This window comes from Pteropus alecto, unplaced genomic scaffold (assembly GCF_000325575.1).
Source record: "Pteropus alecto unplaced genomic scaffold, ASM32557v1 scaffold281, whole genome shotgun sequence".
NCBI classification, from domain to species: domain Eukaryota; kingdom Metazoa; phylum Chordata; class Mammalia; order Chiroptera; family Pteropodidae; genus Pteropus; species Pteropus alecto.
The window spans coordinates 807,476-829,982 of record NW_006431909.1 but is presented as its reverse complement, the minus strand read 5'-3'; the positions used below and the strand labels follow the sequence as shown (position 1 = coordinate 829,982).

General features: G+C 50.5%; 2 protein-coding genes across 5 annotated transcripts; both read left to right on the top strand.

Moving 5' to 3' along the window:
• Window positions 1-492: 492 nt before the first annotated feature.
• On the top strand, window positions 493-11,280 carry HAUS5 (HAUS augmin like complex subunit 5). Of its 2 annotated transcripts, none has more exons than XM_015598980.2 (19): window positions 493-642; window positions 1,371-1,433; window positions 1,526-1,558; window positions 1,692-1,716; window positions 2,349-2,454; window positions 2,534-2,693; window positions 3,786-3,855; window positions 3,947-4,029; window positions 4,546-4,603; window positions 4,758-4,882; window positions 5,098-5,161; window positions 5,266-5,393; window positions 5,594-5,756; window positions 5,975-6,055; window positions 6,157-6,302; window positions 6,562-6,673; window positions 6,751-6,883; window positions 8,874-9,006; window positions 9,193-11,280. In XM_015598980.2, the coding sequence occupies exons 1-19, from the start codon at window positions 545-547 to the stop codon at window positions 9,308-9,310; spliced, it is 1,899 nt and encodes a 632-aa protein (XP_015454466.1). In that variant the 5' UTR covers window positions 493-544; the 3' UTR covers window positions 9,311-11,280. The 2 variants fall into 2 exon arrangements, with proteins under 2 accessions (XP_015454466.1, XP_006906036.1); XM_006905974.3 differs by having other exon boundaries at window positions 5,263-5,393.
• Window positions 11,281-12,503: 1,223 nt separating this feature from the next.
• On the top strand, window positions 12,504-20,127 carry RBM42 (RNA binding motif protein 42). 3 transcript variants are annotated; one of them, XM_006905972.3, is made up of 10 exons: window positions 12,504-12,764; window positions 13,001-13,145; window positions 14,436-14,520; window positions 14,625-14,699; window positions 16,245-16,310; window positions 16,389-16,564; window positions 17,078-17,410; window positions 17,720-17,837; window positions 19,594-19,788; window positions 19,881-20,127. In XM_006905972.3, exons 1-10 carry the CDS (start codon window positions 12,637-12,639, stop codon window positions 19,991-19,993), a joined length of 1,434 nt encoding a protein of 477 aa, XP_006906034.1. In that variant the 5' UTR covers window positions 12,504-12,636; the 3' UTR covers window positions 19,994-20,127. The 3 variants fall into 3 exon arrangements, with proteins under 3 accessions (XP_006906034.1, XP_006906035.1, XP_015454444.1); XM_015598958.2 differs by having other exon boundaries at window positions 12,528-12,764; window positions 16,410-16,564; XM_006905973.3 differs by lacking the exon at window positions 16,245-16,310 and having other exon boundaries at window positions 16,410-16,564.
• Window positions 20,128-22,507: the final 2,380 nt, after the last annotated feature.

Below are 22,507 nucleotides of genomic sequence, written 5' to 3'. Positions count from 1 at the left end.
TTACTACCATCCCTACCTAATGATGAGTCTATGTTCCCCACGGAACTGTGAGCTCCATAGCATGGAGACTGGGTCTGTCTCAGCCACTGCAGCGGCCCTAGCACAGGGCCGGCTCTTGAATGTTATGGAATGGTAAGGACAAACGAATCTGGAAGAAACAATGCCAACGTGATATTAGGGTCATACTATCCCTCACTCAGATCTGAGACACTCTGTTTCTGAAATCAAAGAGCAGTTAAGTTTGCCATATCATGTCTTGGTTCTCATCCTCGTAGGATGAAAGTCCCATTTGGTCAAGAAAATCGAGAGAGGCATTAGGGACCTTTTGCCTCTTAGGGAACAGCTGGTAGTGAGAAGGAAGACGCAGAATGCAAGCGGGACCCTATCCTGGAGGAATGAGATAAAGGACAGCTCTGCTACTCTGCAAAGCCTGTAAGCCTCCGTCTGCCAGGCAATCGATGGCGTCACTGTCGGCGCGCTGGTGACGTCAGAGGTGGGCGCCAAGCTTTAAGAGCGTTAGGAAGGCAGCAGCTAAGGCGCAGTTATGGAATTACTGCAGGAAGCGCGGGAGCTAGTTTGCTGGGCAGCCGAAGAGATGGAGGCTCCCGAAGCAGCCCGGGCCCAGGAGTCAACGCTGCGCAGGTGAGAGCCACTCTGGGAGTGAGGACTCCCCACCCTGGAGATAGAGTCTCCGCGGGAACCCCAACTTTACTGAAGACGCACCTTCCTCCTTCTCCGCCCCAATGAGAATAACCCCTAAGAGCTCCCCTCGCCCCCGAACTCCCGTGTAGTGTATCCAGGAAGAGGATACTAAATTTGAGTGAGGATGTCCTGGCAATAACCCCCACACTTCACCCCCACCCCGTGGCACTGCCCAGAACTAGGTCCCTGGCATCAGTGAAGATCCTCCATGAGTTAATGAAGCCTCCTTCCCGTGTTTAAATAGAATCTCCTAGTTAAAGCTGTCCCTGCAGCACCACGCCACCCACTACCTACTCTAGCCCAGCCAGTGAGGACTCGAGTCAGCAAAGACCACCCCACTGGAGATTGAATCTATAGGAGTGATGACCCACATCCAGTAATGACAGAGCACTTCCTGGCCCCCGACCCCTACCTCTGGAAATAACCCTCTCCCAGGAGAAAAGGAGCACCTCATCAGGGAATGAGAATACCCCCACAGCCAGTGAGAAGCCCACCCTCTCGATGACCCACCTGGGAGGGAATATCTTACCCCAAAAAGTATGAACCTTTGCTCCCCCCAGAAATGAGAATTCCCTAGTAAATACCTTTCCCATCACCACCACCCTGGGAATGAGAATCTTCCATCCTATGTGATATCCCAGGCATACCCTTACATGCTGTTCCCACAGGCTGTGTCTGGGCCAGGGGGCTGACATCTGGGCCTATATCTTGCGGCATGTGCACAGCCAGAGGTGAGCCTATCTGTATAAGGGAGGCTGTGGCAAGGGAAGGGACACAGGGAAGTCCCACAGTAACTCCTCTTTCTCCTACCTCTCCACTGTAGGAATGTCAAGAAGATCCGGGGAAACCTACTCTGGTAACTGGTCCTCAAAGCTATCCCTTTTTATCTTCCCTAGTCCCATCCAGCCCTGTCCCCACCCACAGTCTCACACCTCTGGTCTCCCCCTGGAAGCCCCTGTCATCCCCTAACTCTGGCCTCATTTCCTCAGGTATGGCCACCAGTACAGTCCAGAGGTAAGAAGCATGTGCTACAAGATTTTCTTTCATCCAAAAAGAGGACTTGTAGATCTTCTGCTCTAGGCCCATCCTTATATTGGGTGATGCTGGGGACATTGGATCATAAGACAGCTGCGATCCACACACTCATAGGGTTTACAGTCCAGAGGGAGACAGTCATGAGCTGAGGGGTATTAAGGGGGTGGGGAATGGAGGTACATGGATATGAGACATCAAAGCTGGTGAGGGTAGATGGGAGAATGGACTAATTTGGGAGAGATACTGACGCCAGTGTGGGACCCAGCAGTATGTGCAAGGAGCCCAGGTGACATCTAGAGAGAGGCTTCCAAGAGATATCGGGCTCCTAGATGTGGGACTCATGAGAAGATGAGGACCAGGACCGAGATGTGGTGTCATCAGTGCAGACAAAACAGGCTGAGAGGGTAATATAATTCCAGGAGGAAGGAGAGGGGCCAGGATAGCACCCTAGTGCTCTTCTGGGCCTAGGGGTTCAGACACAGTAACAGTTTAGGAAAAACCCTCTTCCACCTCACTGGGCAGATAAGGAGACTGATGCTCCACAAAAGACAGTCAGGCTGGGCCAAACCCTGGCCCGGCTGTGCATCTGACCCTGCACTTGATCCCACCAGGCGTGTCGGAAGTTGGAGCTGGAAGCTGCTGTTGCCCGCCTGCAGGCAGAGATCCAGGAATTAGACCAGAGCCTGGAGTTGATGGATCGAGAGACTGAGGCTCAGGGTGACTCATGGGGCTGGGAATATGGGCAGCAGAACGGAGGTTGGGGAAGTACTGATGGCCACCCCTGTTCCTTCCACAGACATGGCCATGGAGCAAGTGCTGCAGAACATGCAAGACACCCAGCGGCGTGCTCTCCTTCTCCGGGCCCAAGCTGGGGTCATGCGAAGACAGCAGCGTGGCCTCCAAAATCCCATGCAGTGGCTACAGAATCAGCTCAGGCGCCTGCAGGACACAGAGAGGTGGGCCTCAGGTGCCCAGGAACCAGCCTTCACCACATTGAGTAGACACATTTTCCTTAGAGACCTCTGCCCTGACCCCTTGAGTTCCACAATTCAGAGCTCTGCTCCTTAAGATTTAAAGTCCATAAGGCCAAAAATTTTTGTCATCTCCTGTATTTCCTGTATTTCCAGTGCCTAGAATGGTGCCAACTGTATATCTAGAACACCAGTGCTGGAAAAGAACAGTAAACAAGGGACAACCCTGCCCTCATGAAGCTTACACTCTGATACAGAGGAGACAGATAGTAAACTTGGAAACAAACAAACCCTATAATTGCAGGTAGAGATAAGTAAGTGCTTTGAAGGAAAGACGATATTTTAGGGGAGAAGGAGATGCTACCCTAGGTAGAATGGTCAGAGAAGGCCTCTCTGAGGAGATAACATTTGAGTTAGAGAAGGAATTTCTGTGAAAAGAGACAGCAAGAGCGGAGGCCCTGAGCTTGGCATGTGGGAAGAACAGCCAGGAGGACAGTTCGACTTACGTTTAGCAAGCAAGAGGGAGAGCATGAGGAGGTGAAGTTGGAGAGGTGGACAGAGCACCATGGAGGTGTTGGAATTCTACTCTGATTTCATGCCCTGGCTTGGCCACTTACAGCTGTGTGACCTTAGGCAAAATTTGTGCCTCAGTTTCTAAGATCTATAGAATAAGGATAATATTACCTACTTTATACGGTGAGTATGATAACTGAGTTAAATCATGCAAAGTGCTTAGAAGAGTTTCTGTTACTCATTGTTATTTTGAGGGTGATGAGGACACATCACATTGTTTCCAAGGGGTTTTGAGCAGAACAGTGACATGATCTGAGGTTTTAACAGAGTCATTGACTACTAAGTGGAGAACAGCCTGTAGGGAGCAAGAGCAGGGAGACCAGTAAGCTAATGCAGTCATCCAGCCAGCAGATGACAGTGGCCTAATTTTGGAGGTGGCCCCTGAGATTCAGACTCAGTGATCCCTGTGACTAGCTTTGCTGGCAGTAGGAGAGGACATAGACATCTGTTCTCCCAGCTCCCTCCTTTCGGGGACCCCAGCCTCAACTGTTCTCCTTTCTCCAGGAAGGCCAAAGTGGATGTAACCTTTGGACCCTTGACATCAGCAGCCCTGGGCTTGGAGCCTGTAGTCCTGGTAAGAGTCCTGGGGCATAGGGGAAGGGGTAGGGAGTCTGGGGTCAGGTGGACCCCTGGGTCCTTCTCATGCCGCATCTTCTTCTTTCCAGGGTGAAGTCCGAACAGCCTGCACCCTCCGAACCCAGTTCCTGAAGAACCTCCTGATTCCTCAGGCCAAAGGAAGCAGTATCCCGTGAGTGTCCACCAACCCCCAGAAACCCTGCAAAGAACCTGAGCTTTGGGAAGAGTTACTTGTCTGTTAACTCCTCAAACATGGCCTCTGGGCTGTGTCAGCCCCCAAACCTGCCCTGACAGGGCTCTCAGGCTGGGAAGAGGTGGAGACAGACTCATCACGGACAATGACAACCCAGGTTGTTAGGGCTATTGGGAGGTGGGGAAGCCTGAGAGGCTCTGGGTACCCAAAAGAGACACTCTACCCAGCTAAAGAGGCAAGGAGGACGGATCTGGTGAGGAGGCTTAGCAAGGGGAAAGGGTTAAGAGGGAGCTCTGGGCAAGCAGCACATGTGAAAGGGCCCCAGGCCAGCAAGTTGGTATAAATGGGAATCTCAAGTCTAGCAGCATAGATAAACTTTGTTTCCTTATGTATAAATGGGGTACAGTGACAGCTCCCACTTTATAGGGTGGTGGTGATCATTAGAGGGAGAAGTGATGTGTCTTGTAACATTCTCTGCCCCCCTTAACCTCACAGAACCCCTCAAGATGACAACTTCGGAACTTCCTACCAGCAGTGGCTTAGCTCAGTGGAGGTGAGGAGAGCTCTCAGGAAAGACCACACCCACTGTCCCATGATCAAACCTCAGGGTACCAGGACCCGATTCTTCATCCCTGCCTCATCCCCATGGGGTTCCAGCTCACAGCCTTGCCCTTATGCTGCCTTGACTTCATCCCTCCCCCATCTAGACACTGCTGACAAACCACCCTCCAGGCCACATCCTGGCCACCTTGGAGCACCTGGCTGCGGAGCGGCAGGCAGAGATTCAGTCCCTGTGCAGTCCGGACGGGCTCCGAGATACAGAGATAGCCAGGTATGGAGTAGAGTGCTTCCACAGTCAGGCAGGGTGGGTGGTTGGGTGGGCTGGGACAGGATCAGGACCAAGCACAGTGACCTGCTGATGGGGCTGGAACTGAAACCTAGGAACCAAACCCAGGTGGGCTGATATTGGGTACCCTCGAGAGTCCAAACAAGTAGACAGGGCTCTTCTCTCAGCAGTTTCACCGCCCTCCCCCTCCCCCGCCCCAGGTCCCAGGAACCAGACCAGTCAGACTGCAGCCAAGCCCTGCCATCCATGGTGCATCTCATCCAGGTGACCCCCAGGCAACCTGCCCAGACTCCATCCCCTTCCCAGCCCAAGATCCCCTCACCCTCAGGTACAACAGCCACCCTTACTGTGTACCCCTGCCCCAGGAGGGCTGGCAGGCTGTGGGTGCACTGGTCACCCAGCGGGGGCCCCTCCTGAAGGAGCATCAAATCTTGACCCGGCGCCTCCAGAGCCTGATGGAGGAAATGGAGAGATGTACACTGGGATCCAGTGAGAGGTGAGGGGGCTCCCTGGGTAGAGGCTTCTATGCCATCTCTCTCTCTGGTATCTCAGGATATTGGACTTTTTCTGCCCCTATGGCTCCCATCTCTGCCTCCCTGCTGTCTGTTTGTGGCTCCTTGCAGATATTATCTTCCCTCCTCCACTGTGAGTCTTAGTCACCTTCACCCCCTTTGCTATCTTCTGCTTGTACCCCAGGCAGGCATTGATGCTGGGGCTCCGGGGCTGTGGCCTGTGGGCAGAGCTCAAGGCCCTCAATGCCCAGAGCCAGGAGCTGGAGGAGGCGGCTGGGCAGCGGCAGCTTCTACTACAAGAGCTACAGGCCAAACAGCAACGGATCCTGCACTGGCGCCAGCTGGTGGTGAGAAGTGGGACTCCAGGAGAAATGGCAGGGCCTGGTAGAGGGCCAGAGTGAGGCCGGGAGCCTTATGACCCAGAACTGGACCTCCTGGTCAGGGGGAAGAGGCCCAGCATGAGTCTCCCAAGAGGAAGCAGGACCTATGCAAAGGGGAGGGCAGGGCCAGAAGCTGGGAGGTGGGAAGGAAAAGCAGCCGTTTTGGTGGCCTCCTTGTTGTCCAGGAGGAGACACAGGAACAGGTCCGCCTGCTCATCAAGGGCAACTCAGCCAGCAAGACGCGCCTGTGCCGGAGCCCCGGGGAGGTGAGTTGGGATTGGAAGCGAGGTCTGGATAGGGCCAGGTCTCCCAGGGATGGGACTGAGTAGTTTCAGTCTGCTCCTCCCATCCCTTTCCTTCCCCACAGGTACTGGCTCTGGTTCAGCGAAAAGTGGTCCCCACATCTGAGGCAGTGGCACCACAGAGCCAAGAGCTGCTTCGCTGTCTAGAGGAGGGGGCCCGGCACCTGCCCCACCTTCCACTGGGCACCCTGCTTCGGCACAACCCTGGAGAGTGAGATTAGGGCCCCCTCTTATATCCCCTCCCTTGGGTAACTGTCAGTCCCTGGGCCTACTCCAAAAAAATAATCCCAGACCCCCAGTGTTCCCAGGTTGCCAGACCCCACCCTCAGGACCTCAGCCCCATTCTGGAATCCTCACCCCCAGACCCACCTCCAAGTTCCTGGGTCTCCAGAGCCCACCTCTCAGCCCCCAGAGCCTCTGGAACCAAGCCTCCCTCTCAGTACCCCACCCAACTTGGACTCTCCCTGCAGGTTACAGCCCCTGCCCATGGTCCTGCCATCTATCCACCAGCTGCATCCTGCATCTTCAAGGGGCCCCAGCCTCATAGCGCTAAGCCACATTCTAGGGTTGCCTGCAGGGAAGGTGAGTGCCTGTCCCCTAAGATCTGTCTTCCCACCTCTGCCCCACCCGAGGTAACAGTCTTTCCCCCATCCCTCCAGGCTCCAGAGCTGCTCCTCCCAAAGGCTGCCTCTCTTCGCCAGGACCTTCTGTTTCTCCAGGACCAGTGGAGTCTCCGGTGTGCGGATCTGCTCCACATGAAGACCAGCCTACCGCCAGGACCACCCACCCAAGGTAGGCCTGCCCCCTTCCATACCCAGCATTCCCACCCATTCTCAGGACCGTCAGCCTCCTCACTAATCTGACGACACCCACTGCTGACACAGAGGCTTTTGTGCTATAAGCGTGTTCACTAGTTTCATCTGTATGGCCACCTCGGGGCATTAGTGCTGCCATTCTCCCTGCTTTACAGAGGAGGGACCTGGACACAGAGGCCTCAGTAGCTGCCCAGATAGCAGAGCTAGGATGTGAATTCAGGCAGTCTGAATCCTCATGGGTGTGTGATCCTAACCACTGGGTGACACTGCCCATCTAAATGCCAAGTACTCACCATCCAATAATATACTTGAGTAGTTAAAAGCTGGGCTGTAGAGTAAACTACCTGGATTCTCTTCTCAGCACCACCTCTTGTCATGTGATCTCCCAGTGCCTCAGTTTCCTCCTCAGTGGAGTAACTATAATGATAGTACCTTATAGAGCTGCTGAAAAGACACAGGTGACCCAAACAGGGCACTGAACAATGCACAGCATACAGTAATGCTCTATTTCTCTGGAGAGATTGCGATCATTTTGTCTGCACATGAGCAGTCTTCCAGTCCTGACCATGAGAGAAGGAAAGGGTTATTAAGGGTCAGTTTACAGATGAGGAAACTGAAATTCTGAAAAGTCATTCATTCCTAGATTCGCTCAGCAAGCACTTACAGGGTACCTACCAGGTATTGGCCCCAGAGCTCAATGGGCAGAGAGGCAAGAGCAGTCCAGCCTCAGGAGTATCCTGATGGTAGAATCAAAGAGCAAAGAATCAAAGGATAAATATATAAATGAGGTCAGTTGATGAGAAATGAATCAGGGTGCCATCAGCAAAGTAGGAAGAGACCATGTTCAGGACTTTGAGTTAAGGGCTCCCTGTCTTCCCCCTCTGCAATGAGCAGTGAACAGTATGCAAGAACAGCCCAAGACCCAGCATAGCTGCATCTCACCTCACAGGCATCATGGACTCTAACATGTCTAAATGGGACTTAGTTCCCTCTGCTCTGAAAGCAGTTTTGTTTTTCTTTGGCCTGATTTCCTTCCATCAATAAACGACTCCACCCTCCTCATCCAGGTCCCAAAGCCGGAAACCTGGAGTCATCCTTAATTCCTCCCAGGGCCCCTCCACCTTCATCCTGTCAGCAAGCTCTGTGGGTCCCATTTCCATTGCTCCAGTCCATTTCCTGCCCACTACCCTGTGGCTCAGATAGTGACCTGACCACAGAAGTAGCTGAAGAAAGGGCAAGTATTATGCCCAAAGTCATAAGACAAGGTGGGATTGAGTCAGGATTCAGACCCAAAGGGTCTGAGCACACTGCAGGTCTATACTTGCTCTGAGCTGGGCCTGTTTGGGGCCTGTAGAAAGGGACAGGACCTATTCACAGTCTCCAATGGGAAATGCCACTGGAGAGAAGGGCTGCAGCAGTCTGAGGAAAAAGCCTTGGGGTTAGGAATGCTAGGAAAGGCTTTTAAGAGGAAAGACAGTGTCTAGAGTGGTCCCTGAGGGGTAGGTGAAGTTTTGCTCTGGAGTAGTAAGCAGCAGCCATATAATGCAAACCCTCAAGTACTAAGCTAAGGAGCTTAGACTCTGTCTTAGGAGTACCGGAGAGCTTTGGAGGGTTCCAAACAGGAGAGGGAAAAGATCAGGTGTAAACTTTAGGAAGATCACTTTGGCTGCCATGTAGAGGATGGAGCAGAGTGAGAGGCTGAGGCCTGGAGCCTAAAAAGGAGGCTGGAGGCAGTGAAAAGGAAGAGAGAGGAAGCCGAGGGATGGCCCATGGAGATTGATGGGCTGTCAGGAGAGGGAGGTGTCCAGGATGAGGCCTGGGGGCAGTGGGCTTACCCCTGAGATGAGGACCTGGAAGGAGGGAGAGGTGCTGAGGTCAAGACTAGGTGACTGGAGACTTACTTGGTGACCACTGGCTGCAAGGAGCCAGAGGACTCAATGCTGCCTCGCGGGCTTCTCAACCTGCAGAGCTGCTGCAGATCTGGGCATCCCAGGAAAAGGAGCAGAAAGAGAATCTGGGGCAGGCTCTGAAGCAACTGGAGAACCTGCTGAAACAAGCGCTGGAGAGAATCCCAGAGCTGCAGGGGATTGTGGGGGACTGGTGAGAGGGGGACATGAATGGGGGGCGGGGCTGAGCTGGGTGGAACAGGCAGAACTCAAGGTTGGGGGGAGTTGCTTATGGCAGGGGAGCAGGGGAGACTGGTGACAAAGAGGCCATGGTGTTTTGGGGAGGCAAGTAAGGGTCTGGAAGCCCAGGCCTCCCTTCTAATACCATCCCCTTCCCCAGGTGGGAGCAGCCGGGCCAAGTTGCCCTCTCTGGGGAGCTCTGCCACGGCCTGCCCCTGCCCCAGTGGCGGCTGCGCTGGGTCCAAGCCCAAGGCACCCTGCAGCAGCTGTGCAGATGAAGAGGGGGCTCAAACAGGAGTCAAGAGCTTCACATCTGTTTACCCTGACACCTCACCTCTCTCAATATGGAAGAAAGCATCAGCTGGGTGTATCAGCCCATTGTCTCTACCCACATCTGCCATCCGCCTCACAGGCTGTTCTGCTGTTCTTGTCAACTGTCTTGCCCCTGTCTTTTCATCCCACCGAAGCCAAGAGAATGGGGCACTCTGACCCCACCCCAGGTCCTCCTGAAACTCCCCTCATCACTTTCACCCTCAGCAAAAAGTAATTGAGCACTGGCTCCAAACACCGAGGATCCAGCACTGAACAAACGGGACAAAAGTCCTCGCCTTCAGAGAGTTGTCATTCTAGGACAGGGAAACAGACCACTGACAAGATAAATAAGCAAAATATCTAGCATCTGCATGGAGAAAAAGTAGGTTGTAGGAGGTGCAATTTTAAATAGAGGGCTATACAGCAAAGGTCACACTTGGTAACTGTCATGTGAGGTGTGCAAAGGCCCTGAGTGCAAATGTGAGGGCCAAGGAGATAGTACAGCTTTGGGCTGGGGTTGGTGGGGAGATAAGATTGTCTTCTAGTTTTTGTCTAGTTTCTTTTTTTACATTTAAATCTCTGAGCCATTTGGAATTTATGCAAATGGATCCAATTTTGTCTTACTTGACATATATCCACTCTGAGCATTGGTTGCCCTTGAAGGAGCTGTGGATGGCAGGGATCAGCCAAGGAGGACACAAGGAAACTTTCTAGAGTGGAAAATATATTATTGTTGACTCTCAAACAACGTGGGATGTTAGGGGTGCTGACCTCTCACACAATTTAAAATTCACATGTAACTTTTGACTCCCCCAAAACTTAACTACTAATAGCCTACTCTTGACTGGAAGTCTTACCAATAACATAAAGTCAATTAACACATATTTTGTACGTTATATGTATTATATACTGTGTTCTTACAATAAAGTAAGCTAGAGAAAAAAGTGTTAAAATCAAAAAGAAAATACATTTACAGTGCTGTATTATTTATTGAAAAACATCCGTGTATAAGTGGACCTACACAGTTCAAAGCCATATTTTTCAAGGGTGAACTGTGTATATTGAGAGTGATGGAGTTACATAGGTATAAAGATTTGTTAGAACTCATCTAGCTGTATTTTTCAGGTCTGTGCATTTCACTGTGTGAATTATTCTTCAATTTATAAAAACTTGATCCAACTTATAAAGTAAAACTTTCTCCACCTAAACTATATAAAGTGAAACTTTAGGTAATTTGAGATGCCACCTTTTCATACACTAAAAATCTATGCGTAGTTGGGCTGTATCTGGGTGCATATGATTTTCTTCCAAAGAGCATGGAAAGGGAGTTTGAGGGTTTTAAGTAACTTTATAGTGGAGAACCCTGACAAACTACATTAGCCAGGAGATCAAAGTTGACATCAATAGTGGTCAGTCATGTTGATAGTATGTATCCTTGATAGGATATGATGAGAATTGCACTTTCATGGTCTTTTCTGGAAAAAAAAAAAATCTAATGAGAAAAAATGGAAAATCCCAAATGAGCAACATTCTACAAAATACCTGAAAATTACTTCTCAAAACTGCTGAAGTCATGAAAAACAAGGAAAGTGTGAGAAATTGTGACAAGCAGAGAAACCTAAGGATACATAACTAAATGTAATGTGGTATCCTGGTTGGAATGGAACAGAAAAGGGCAACACTACTGAAATCTGAATATGAACTCTAGTTAATGTTTGTAATGTTTTTAAAAAGGCTTCCTACCCTCTTTTTATCATTTCTCTAGTGCAGAAGCAAACAAAAGCATTTATTTGTGCTTATTTTAACAAAGCATTTAGCAGTATTTAGCAGTATTTTAACAAAGCATTTATTTGTGTTGATTCAGACTGGGACCTCAAAAAACCAAAACAGCCAATAAAATTGTTTTAACAAGAAAAAAAAAAGACCAACCAACCAACCAAATGCAATATGTGCATATTATTTAGATCCTGATTTTACAGTATTATTATATAATGACATTCAGAGGCAGGAAAAATTGAACACAGTCTGAGTGTTAGATGATACTAAGATTAATTTTCTTGGGTTTGAAAATGCTTTTTTTTAATTTTCTTTTAAATAGTCCTTATCTGTTAGATATCATGAATTGATAGATGGCTGAAATTTAATATACTTCAGAAAAATAAAAACAAGGGAAGTATAGATGAAACAAGAAGGGTAGAATATTAGCAGTTGTGGAGAGCTATGTGGAGATTCGTTACATCAGCAGTCCTCAACCTTTTTGACATCAGATACTGTTGCTCCTATGAGACGCTAACGTCTGATTATCTGAGGTGGAGCTGAGGTGGTGATGCTAGCGCTGGGGAGCAACTGCAAATACAAATCAAGCTTCTCTGTCTGGCAGCAGTGCACCTCCTGCTGTGAGGCCACAGACAGTAACGGTTCACTGCCCCAGGGTTAAGAATCTCTGTGTTATATTCTCTCTACTGTTGCATATTGTTTAAAATATTCACATAATAAAACATTTTGAGGACTACCAAAAAAAGGGTCAGCTGTGTCACAGAAAGGAGACCAACCCTACACACATGATCTATTTAGTAGACTCATTTGACCACTGGTTCTTGGCCTTTTGCATGAACAGTAGTTCCTCCTACCTAGAACATCTCTCATTTTCGACTAGCAAAAGTCTTCAGCTGTTATGTACTCCAGGAAGCCTGGGGCAGCGCCTCCAATGAGCTTCTCACATCACGTCGCTAGTCTTTCTGGGAGTCACTGTCTGGTAGTATGTCTGTCTACCCAAAAGCGAGAGCCCACGGTCCCCAGCTGTCTCCAGCCTCAGCCATACCTGGGCTGATGCAGACTTAAGTGTGTTTTAAAACTTTCGGAACAAGCCTCGTGGTGGCACCAGAGAGGCCTCCAAACTTTCCCAAGCTCTCAAAGGTCCAGTTTCCGCTTTAGGGATGGGGCCAGCTGACTTTAGGTCGCTCTCACTTGCCTACGTTTTTCCGTAAAAGCCTTGCCGCTTCTCTTGGCTGCGCTCTCATAGACCCAGGTTCTTCCGTTGGTTTGTTTTGCCAGCACTCTGATTGGCCTATATTCCTCCCCGGGTGGGCCCTCTGGGTGTGGCCAGATTCTCATTGGCTCTCGTTCTAAAGGCGAGAGCTTGTTGGCATATGATGTCATGCACCGGCGCCCGTCGCTTTTCCCTTACGTCATCCGCGGGCGCCCACACTGACGAAGCCAGAGAGTAGACAGCGGAACCGGCGGAGGCAGCGGAGCCGAGGCGGTAGTAGCGGCGGCAGCGAAGGCAGCAGCGATGGCCGGGGCAGGGCCGGCCCCGGGACTTCCGGGTGCGGGTGGACCTGTGGTCCAGGGCCCTGGCGCCGGCATCCCGGGCAAGAGCGGCGAGGAACGCCTGAAGGAGATGGAGGCGGAGATGGCCCTGTAAGGCCCGGGACAGGGCGCGATAAAAGCCATCCTAGAGCCAGATCTGCTGAGCCCTGGAGCCTCCAGGCCGCGATAGGCCCGACATATGGCTCTATCATGGGGAAATGGGACCTTAGGGATTGCAGGGGCGGGAATAAGGAGAAGTTGGCGGGGTGAAGGCACTGTCGCGATATAGCCAGCTTAATAGACTTGGTGCAAGGTTCTGAGCCGCGATGTCTGTCCTGCCCTTGCAGGTTTGAGCAGGAAGTTCTGGGGGCTCCAGTAACCGGAATCCCAACTGCTGTGCCTGCAGTGCCCACAGTCCCCACGGTAGAAGCAATGCAAGTCCCAGCAGCTCCTGTGATCCGTCCAATTATCGCGACCAACACATACCAGCAGGTACGTCTTGGCTAAGGCATATAAGTCAGAGAGCATAATGCCTCGAACTCAGTGTTTGTATACAGCGAGCTGTTGACATGATGGCTTGTTGATTAATTTGCGTGACAAATATTTTATATGCCAGGCACTGAGAACATAGTAATGACTAAGGCAAATAATATTTCTGCCCTTTGGGAGCTTATATTCTAGAGCATGTTATCCAGTAGAACTTAATGCAATGATGGAAATGTTCTGTATCTATTTAAAATACATATTTAAGTTAAATAGTTCTTCAGTCTCATTAGTCACATTCAAGTGCTTTATAGCTAGCTACATATGACTAGTGGAGAGAGAGACTACCAAAAACAAGCAAATGAAACTTGTTCATTCTGTCAACAAATAATTATTGGATGCCTTCTGTGCACCAAGCATTATTCTAGGCATTAGGCATATAGCAGAGAACAACAGCCACTCCCTTTTTGGAGTTTACATTTTACTGGGGAGAGACAAGTCAAAGTAGAGTCAGAAGAGCAGAGGTTTATCAGTGCAGTCAGAGAAGACCTTTCGGAGGATGGGACATTTAAGCAAAGACATAAAAGACATGATGGAGGGAACCATGTGGATATGTGGGGGAAGAGCATTTCCAGTAGAGAGAAGTGCTAGTGTAAGGGCCATGAGGAACGTGTGTACCTGACATGTTCACGGAACAGCAGGGAGAACAGTGTTGCTGGAGTGGAATGAGCAAGGGGAGGCTGGGCAGAGATGAGGACAGAGAAGTGATAAAGACCAGATCAGGTACAGTCTTGTGGGCCACCAGAAGGACCTTGGTTTTAACATGGAAAGCCATTGAAGGATTTTGAGCAGAGAGGTGATATGGTACAACTTAGATGTTAACAGGGTCTCTCTGGCTGTGTTTGGAGTAGGTCACTGAGGTGGTTGCTCAGACTGTAGTGGGCAAGGGCAGAATTAAAGAGACTAAGGAAGAGGCTACTGTAAGGATCTAGGCAAGAGATAATGGTGGCTTGGACCAGAGTGGTGGCATGGGAGATGGGGAGAACAGGCTGGACATAATTTTAGATAGTGCTCAGTGCTGCGGGGCAGATGAAACAGCAGGATGGTAAGAGAAGTTGCTACTGGGAGGGGCTAAGGACAGCTTTATCTAGTGTGGTCCCAAAAACCTCCCTAAAAAGTGCCATTTTAGCTGAGACCTAAAAGTTGACAGCCAGAAGCCCTTGGCTTCCCAGAGTGAGTGAGCCAGGACAGTTTGGGAGCACTGAGTCAGGCCTTTTACCCCAAACTCCTCCCCAACAGGTCCAACAGACTCTGGAGGCCCGGGCAGCTGCTGCAGCCACAGTGGTTTCTCCCATGGTGGGCGGCCCTCCTTTTGTGGGCCCAGGTAAGTAAGGAGTGGTGGGGGGAGGGAGCCAGGGGATTAGGCAGAGTGGTAAGAAGGGATGCCCAGGACTATCTCCCACCATCTTTGTCTCTCCCCTCCAACAGTTGGCTTTGGCCCTGGTGATCGGAGTCACCTGGACAGTCCAGAAGCTCGAGAAGCCATGTTCCTGCGGCGAGCAGGTAGGCCTGGGGCCAGGAAACAGACATTTAGCCAAGCATTCTTGTTTCAACTACTTCAGCCTTCTGCCTAAATCTTTGCTCTAACTCACCCTCTCCATTTCATCCCCATCCTGATGTCATCTTCCTAAAACACAAACCTCATGTACTTCAAGTTATTTTGGGCTTAAGGCTTAACTGGATCATTGCAAACCAACCTCCTGCTGTCACTCCTAATCCCTACCCTTTGCTGCATTTCTTCATAGCACTTAACACCTTATAACAAGCTATCCAACTTACATATTATCTTTTTCTCCCTCTAAAATATAACCTCTGTGAAGGGCAGAAGTCTGGTGCCTGCCACATAGTAAGCATTACATGCTATCTGTTGATTGGATGAACAGACCATTAAATAAATAAGCACCAAGCTCCTCCCCTGGCAGTCAAGACCCTACATCACCTAGCCCCTTGTAGAGAGAGAGCCCCACATCCTCCCCAGAAGCCCTAATCATTGCTGGGATGTGCCAGCAATGCTTTTGAAGTTCTCTCCTCCGCTCTCTGTTGCCCAACTATAACCTTCCAAAACCTATCAACTAAATCAAAATCAAACTAACCAAAGTCACCTGAAATCTATCCTCTCCACAGGCCATTCTTACTTTTTGTTGTTGAGGTGACCTTACACAGTCAATTTTGGTGACAGTACTTCCTTATGTATATGAAAAGGATATGTGTTCTGTAAAGTTCTGGTACAATCTCAATTAGATTAATCTTGTGTTACTTAAAACCTGTTATACATTTTTTTTATTGATATCAGAAATTTTAACATCTTACTCTTTAGTATAGTTTTGATCAAAATGCAAACCCTGCCCAGCTTGCAACCCTGCTATGACTCCTCGGTGCCCTCGGAATACATCTGTGGCTTAGCCAATAACGCTATGCTTGGATGCCTGCTGTCCTCTCAGCCATTCTCTTATGATGCTCTCCAGCTCCCAGCTTCCTGTATCACAATTACACTAAGCTGAAAATGGAGAAAGATTTTGTTTATAAATGTTCTCCTTTGCCAATGCTGTTTCCAGTCACCGTTTGCTGGACCAACTCTTCATTATCCTGTGGGTTTTAGCTCACAGGTTCTTTTCTCTAGGAAGCCTCCTCTAGTCTTTCTGGATAGGTCAGAGGGCTTCCTCCCAGCTCCCAGTACTTCCTGGGCTTCCCCCTTCTAGCCCTGATCACCCTGCGCCTGGCCTTTTCTCCATCGAGGCCCTGATTATTGTGGACTGTCACTCTCTGGTAATAGGTCTGTTTCCTCCTACTCTGGATCAGGAGCTCCCTGAGAGCCCTTAGTTTTTCAGTGTGTCCCTGGCATTGCCTAGGACAGGGACAGGCCCAGAGGAGAGCCTTAATGGTAAATTTCTCTTGAATGAACAAATAAAAAGACTCCTGCATCTTCCCAGAAGACTCCCCACACTCTTCTCCAGGATTTCTTGGATGCTGAGAGTACCCCCACACACACACCTTGCCCCAAGTGCCCTGGTCCCCCATGACACACACCCCCATCTCTTTCTCCCACAGCCGTGGCCCCCCAGAGGGCCCCTATCCTGCGTCCGGCCTTCGTCCCCCATGTGCTACAGAGAGCAGGTGAGGGGCCAGGGTCATCATCCCTGCCACATAACTCCCTCCCCAAGCCCTGTAACTCCCCCACTAACACCCTGACAGATTCTGCTCTTTCTTCTGCAGCAGGTGGTCCTCGCCCTATGGCCCTGCGGCCCCCTCACCAGGCCCTCGTGGGTCCCCCTCTGCCTGGGCCCCCTGGACCACCTATGATGCTACCACCGATGGCTCGGGCCCCAGGGCCCCCCTTGGGTTCTATGGCTGCTCTGAGGCCTCCCCTGGTGAGTGTGGACAGGGAGCTGAAAGTCAGAGGTACAATGGGTTGGGGGTACCCTTGATCCTGGCCTGATGGGCTATGTCTAAGTCTGCCTTTTCCCTGGCTTTGCATATCTCTGACTTATCACTGTCTGACTCTATACCTCTCCCTGTATTTCTGCGGCCGAATCTTTGTTTTTCTTTCTTTTTGTGAAAAAAATATAGAAACACATGCTGTGGGTGTATTTCTATCTCTATACTGCCATTTCTCCTTTGATTATCTCTCCGTTTTTCTGTCTTGATGTCTTTGTCCTATCCATCTGTCCCTCCCTCCCTCCGTGTGTGTTTGTGTGTGCATGCGCACGCACGTGCCTGCCTTTGTTTCTCTGTCCCTGCATCTGTCTCCAACTAGAGACTCCTGTCTGTCTAAATATCTCTTGCTTGCTCTCTGGCCACCAGGCCCTTGCTTTGTTGTACAGGAATGGGACTTAAGTTCTGAGCCTTGAGCTGACACCCCTCGTTCCTTCCCCTTGCCACAGGAAGAGCCAGCAACACCCCGAGAACTGGGCCTAGGCCTGGGGTTGGGCCTGAAAGAGAAGGAAGAGGCAGTGGTGGCCGCAGCAGCTGGGCTAGAGGACGCTAGCACAGCAGTAGCTGTCGGGGCAGGAGGTGCCCCAACTGGCCCTGCTGTCATTGGGCCCAGCCTACCACTGGCTCTTGCCATGCCTTTGCCTGAGCCTGAGCCTCTGCCCCTCCCTCTGGAAGTTGTGCGAGGCCTGCTGCCCCCACTACGCATTCCTGAGCTCCTGTCTCTGCGTCCTCGACCCCGGCCCCCACGGCCTGAGCCACCTCCTGGCCTGATGGCTCTTGAGGTAAGCAGTGAGTATCGTAGTGGGGGGACAGAAAGGGCTGTGAGGGTGGACAGGAGCCCATGGCCTTCTACACACAGAAACACATGTAGTCCTCTATCAATGGAGGTAGGAAGGACCCGGGAAATTGAAGGGACTTGGAGGACATTGGGGTGAAGGTGGCAGGCACACATACCCCATACCCAGAAGCATATCTAGTCCTTTAACTATGGGGGCAAGAGGACCAGGGGGCAAAGGAAAATGAGAGGAGGGCAGATGGGGCCAGAAGACTCCAAAATGAAGCCTTTGCACCTCGTCACCTTTCTTCTGCAGGTCCCAGAACCCCTGGGTGAGGACAAGAAGAAAGGAAAGCCAGAGAAATTGAAACGCTGCATTCGCACAGCAGCTGGGAGCAGCTGGGAAGACCCCAGCCTGCTGGAGTGGGATGCAGGTAAATGGGCCCAAGTCCTGGGTCAGGAATTGCTCAACCAAGGTCAAGGCAAGCCCTCTTCCTTGGGGCAGTCACAGAGGAGGTGAACCAGGTAACTCCACAACTGCCTCCTGTCTGTAGGGCGGGCACTGTTGTTAGTGCATCTCATGGTGGACTAGGCCATGGTTCTGAGGGACATGCCGTCATCCAGCCACTGAACAGAACCTGGTGGGGTGACCCGCACCTTCGGTCTTCTGGCTGCTGTTATATTTGCGAGGGGCCTGGCTTGCTAAAGGTGAAAGAGCATTCTTTTTTTCTCCCAACTTCTTATGAAAAATGTCAAACAGTGAACTACACAGTGAAGACCCATATATATACCACCTAGATTCAGCAGTTAATAATTTGCTATATTTACTTTATCTCTCTATATGCATGTATGTATGTTTTTTGGATTTTTGTTCAATCATTTGAAGCAAGTTATAAATTATCACTTCACTCATAAATACCTCAGTATTCATATCTTTAGAAAAGTAACATTCTCTTTGACCATTAACACATCTAAGAAAACTGACAATAATTTTATGGTATCCCATATTCCACTTATACTCAAATTTACCCAGTTCTCCCCAAACTATCTGTTATAGCCACTTTCCCCCAAACCAGAATACATGCAGTTTTGTGTCTCTAGATTATCTTTTAATGAGAATGGTCTCCCACTAAGTTTTTCAAGCCAGTTGTCTTGTAGAAGGTGCCACCCTCTGAGTTTGTCAGGTTGTTTCCTCCTGGGTTGGCCTAACTTTCTCTCAAAGAGCACCCGTACTTACCACAGAAGCCATGGGCAACCACGACAGTAGCTGAGAAAAGGGACCTACCTCCCATCCCAGTCCTTGACTTCTGCCTCTTCTCCTGGGACCATCTACCCACCCCAGAGTAGGGCCATGGCAGCATAGGCCCCAAGGCTGTAGGCGCTAGTTCGTGACATTGGGAAAGTCACTTAGCCATTCCCAGCCACATTTTCCTCATCTCCAACAAGGGGCTAGTAACAACAGTATGTATCTCCTGGAGAAGGAATTCTTTGCACACGAGCATGTTCCGTTGAGGCCCAGGGGATATGCCCAGGAATGGCAGCTAAAGTCAACCTTGGAGAAGGATTGGGCAGTGTGTCCACATTTCAGAGGGAATTAGAATGGGCTTTGCAGAGGAAGCAGAGCTAAGGAAAGATGAAGTCTGTGGTATTGGGTTGCCATTATGAGGTACTAGGGTGCCATTTTAGTGTACTGCAGTGCCAGGCCCAGGGGATGTCCAATGGGAAAGTGTCCAGGAGACCAAGGAATGCCAGGGGCTCAGAGGAGAGGCCAGGGCTGGGACAGAGTTGGGGCTTCATCATGGGAATGGGTGAGATGGCCCTAGAGTGGTAAAAGGCAGTGCAGGTAATTAAAAATAAGGACTCTAGAGCCAGATGCCTGAGTTCTTATCCCAGCTCTGCCACTTCCTGGTTGCGTAACTGTGGGCAGGTGGCTTGATCTTTCTGTGCCTCAGTATAAAAGGATAGTTGGGAGTACTAGATGTGTTAAAACCTCATGAGTGCTTAGCAGCCTAGCACAGGGTAAATACCATGCAAATGTTGGCTGTTATTACTAAGGGGGCCTCGACAGACTGCTGGGGATACAGAAGGAGGAGGGCTTGGGGGTGCCTCCAGAGGAAGTGGGGCCATTTAAATAAGGCAGACACTGGGCTAGGCATCTGCATCCTCTGACCTCCTCTCTCCCAACCCCAGATGACTTCCGGATCTTCTGTGGGGATCTGGGCAATGAGGTGAACGATGACATCTTGGCACGCGCCTTCAGTCGTTTCCCATCCTTCCTTAAGGCTAAGGTGATCCGCGACAAACGCACGGGCAAGACAAAGGGCTATGGCTTCGTTAGCTTTAAGGACCCCAGCGACTATGTGCGCGCCATGCGTGAGATGAATGGTAAATGAGGCCTTCCCTAGGGACAGTGGGTGTGACAGGCCTCTGGCTTAAACCCAAACCCAAGCCTGACCTTGAATTCTCCATTCCCACAGGGAAGTATGTGGGTTCGCGTCCCATCAAGCTGCGCAAGAGCATGTGGAAGGACAGGAACCTGGATGTAGTGCGCAAGAAGCAAAAGGAGAAAAAGAAGTTGGGCCTGAGATAGGGTCTGTGGCCGGGCACCCGCTCCCACCCGGCCGGGCGCTGGCTCTTCCCCACAATTCTCTTTGGAAAATCCCCAACTATCCATCCACCCATCCTCCCCAAAACCAGTTTCAATAAATTTTCGTTTATTTCCATCCCTGGTTGGACTTGGAAGCACTCTTTGGGGTGCAGGGCTTGGCATCGCCCTATCTGAGAATCATGGGGGCCTTGAAAGTTTACCCAGGCAGACATGCAGATGGGCATTTTTCTGTCCCAACCAAGTACCCATTACATCTTCTGGAAACTTCTTAAGTGTACTCTGAGTGCAGTCCATTTCACAGAAGAGGAAGCGGAGGCTTATGGCGAGGCTTGAAGCCAAGCCAAGGCTCAGACCCATGTTCTTCGGACTCAAACCTGTGTTGTCAGCACCAAGGAGGGGATTTTATGGGCCCTGACCTTCTGGAGCTCACAGCCTTCTAGGCTTTCATCTGTTCGGCAAAGTCACCGAGGGCCTACACAGTGCTAGAGACAGCGGTGACTGAAACAGTCCTGGGCCCTCTTCCCTCAGAGCTCCTGGTCCAATGGCAGAAGATAGGCCTATTGCCAGACAGTGACAGCTCAGAGTGGTCAGGGTTGGGATGGGGAGGCCCAGGGTGCAACCTGGGAGTCAAAGAGGGCTCCCTGGAGGAACTGGCCACTTCTGAGACACATTTTCTCCCAGTCAGCAGTTATCAACCTCTGGATCACTGAGGCTATTTTCCAGTTTCTTCACTCTGCCTAACCCCAGCCAGCTTCTCTTGTACATGTCTGTGTGGGTCTCCTCGAGTGTTTCTCTGTGAGCATTCTTCTGTTTTGTCTCTCTGTGTCTCATTCAATTCTCTATCTGTGAGTCTCTCCCGCTCCCTCCCCCATCTCTTTCCCAGCTCCAAGCTCGTCTGCCTGTCTGAAGAAGTGTCCATGTGGGCTTTGAACAGCAGACTGGGATTTTAGACTTTACCCTGAAGGCAGCAGCCAGCCCCAAGAAGCTAAAACAAAGCTCAAGCAGGGAACTGGCATCGTGGGTCTATACCCTAGAAAGAGCCCTGAGACTTCTGTGGGCTGGAGTTCTGGACAGAAGCTGGGGTAAGGATGAGGCAGAGGAGGGAGATTGCATTGTTCGAGCATGAGGAGGGATGAGTGTCTTCTAGGGTCACAGCCAACAAACAGAACCCTGGATTGGGAGGGAGCCTGGGGAGAGGGGGAAGCAATGCCAAGTCCTCTCAGGGAAGCTGGTCACCCAGGAGAGGTGTCAAATTTCCTCTGTTCCTGTCTTCCTCCCTTACTGCCCCCTCTCTGATGTCACATTTTCCAATCTGGTCAGAGGGGTGAGGGCCTTCTTCCTCAGAAGGAAATGCCCTTTAGCCCCCTGCCACCTGGGCTGGACCACCCAACCCCCGGATCCTCAAACCCCACCCCCACATCACTAGCCCTCCCTACTCCTGACCTGCTTCTGCTCATTGTAACCATGGGGGCAGGGGAGGAAATGAGAAGGAGAATGATTCCAGAAAGGAGGATTTTAAATGTGTGCATTTAAGTCCTCCTGAGCACAGGGAGAGAAACATCAATCGTGGGGTTGAGAGACAGATGGACGGATGGAGGAATGTAGCAAGCAGAGATGAAGAGATGAGGAGGGAGGCAGAAAGATGAAGAGGTGAGAACTGTAGATCAGAAGCAGTACAATGGGACAGGAGATGGAGAGAAAGCTCAGAGAGAGACGGACACAGACAGACAAGGAGATGGGGAGAGAGATAGGAACACTTAAAAACAGGCCTGGGGAAGGACAGACTTATCAGGGGAGACTGGGTAACAAGGCCTCACTGGAGTCAGGGTTAGTGCAACAGAAACCCAGAGCCAGGGACACTAACCCAGGGCAGAGAGACATGGAGAGACGGACATACAGACAGGAGAGGACAACTTCAGGGGAGGAAGTTTAGGTCCTAGTGGGCACAGCAGGGTATGACTCCCTTCAGGCCTCTGGGTCAGATAGATAGAAGACCCAGTGATGCCCAAAGGCTCTGTGGCTCGCCCAATCCTGGGCCGGATCCCAGTACCTCCCCAACCCATCCACTGTTGTAACATAGTAAGGGGCTCTCCTTCTTGAGGCCCAGTTTCCTTTCTGTAACATGGAAATGAGCAGTGCCAACACCCCCATACCTCCCACCCACCCCCAACTGGCAAGCGGTTAATGATCAAGCTGAGTAAATATTGGAAAATGACCATATTAAAGAGGTTATTTTTAATGGTAAATATTTACTTATTAATATAGCAGGATGGGTACAAGCACAGGCTCTGAAGCCAAGCCACCTAGGTTGAGGGTTGCCAAATTTAGAAAATAAAAATACAGGACACCTAGTTAAATTTGCACTTCAGATAAACAATTTGTTGTCATATGTCCCAAATATGGCATGTATGTATGTATATGTTGCATGTATACATGGTCTTTTTGAGGGGGGGGGTTGCTTAATCATTTGTTGCAAGTAACAGACATCATTACAAT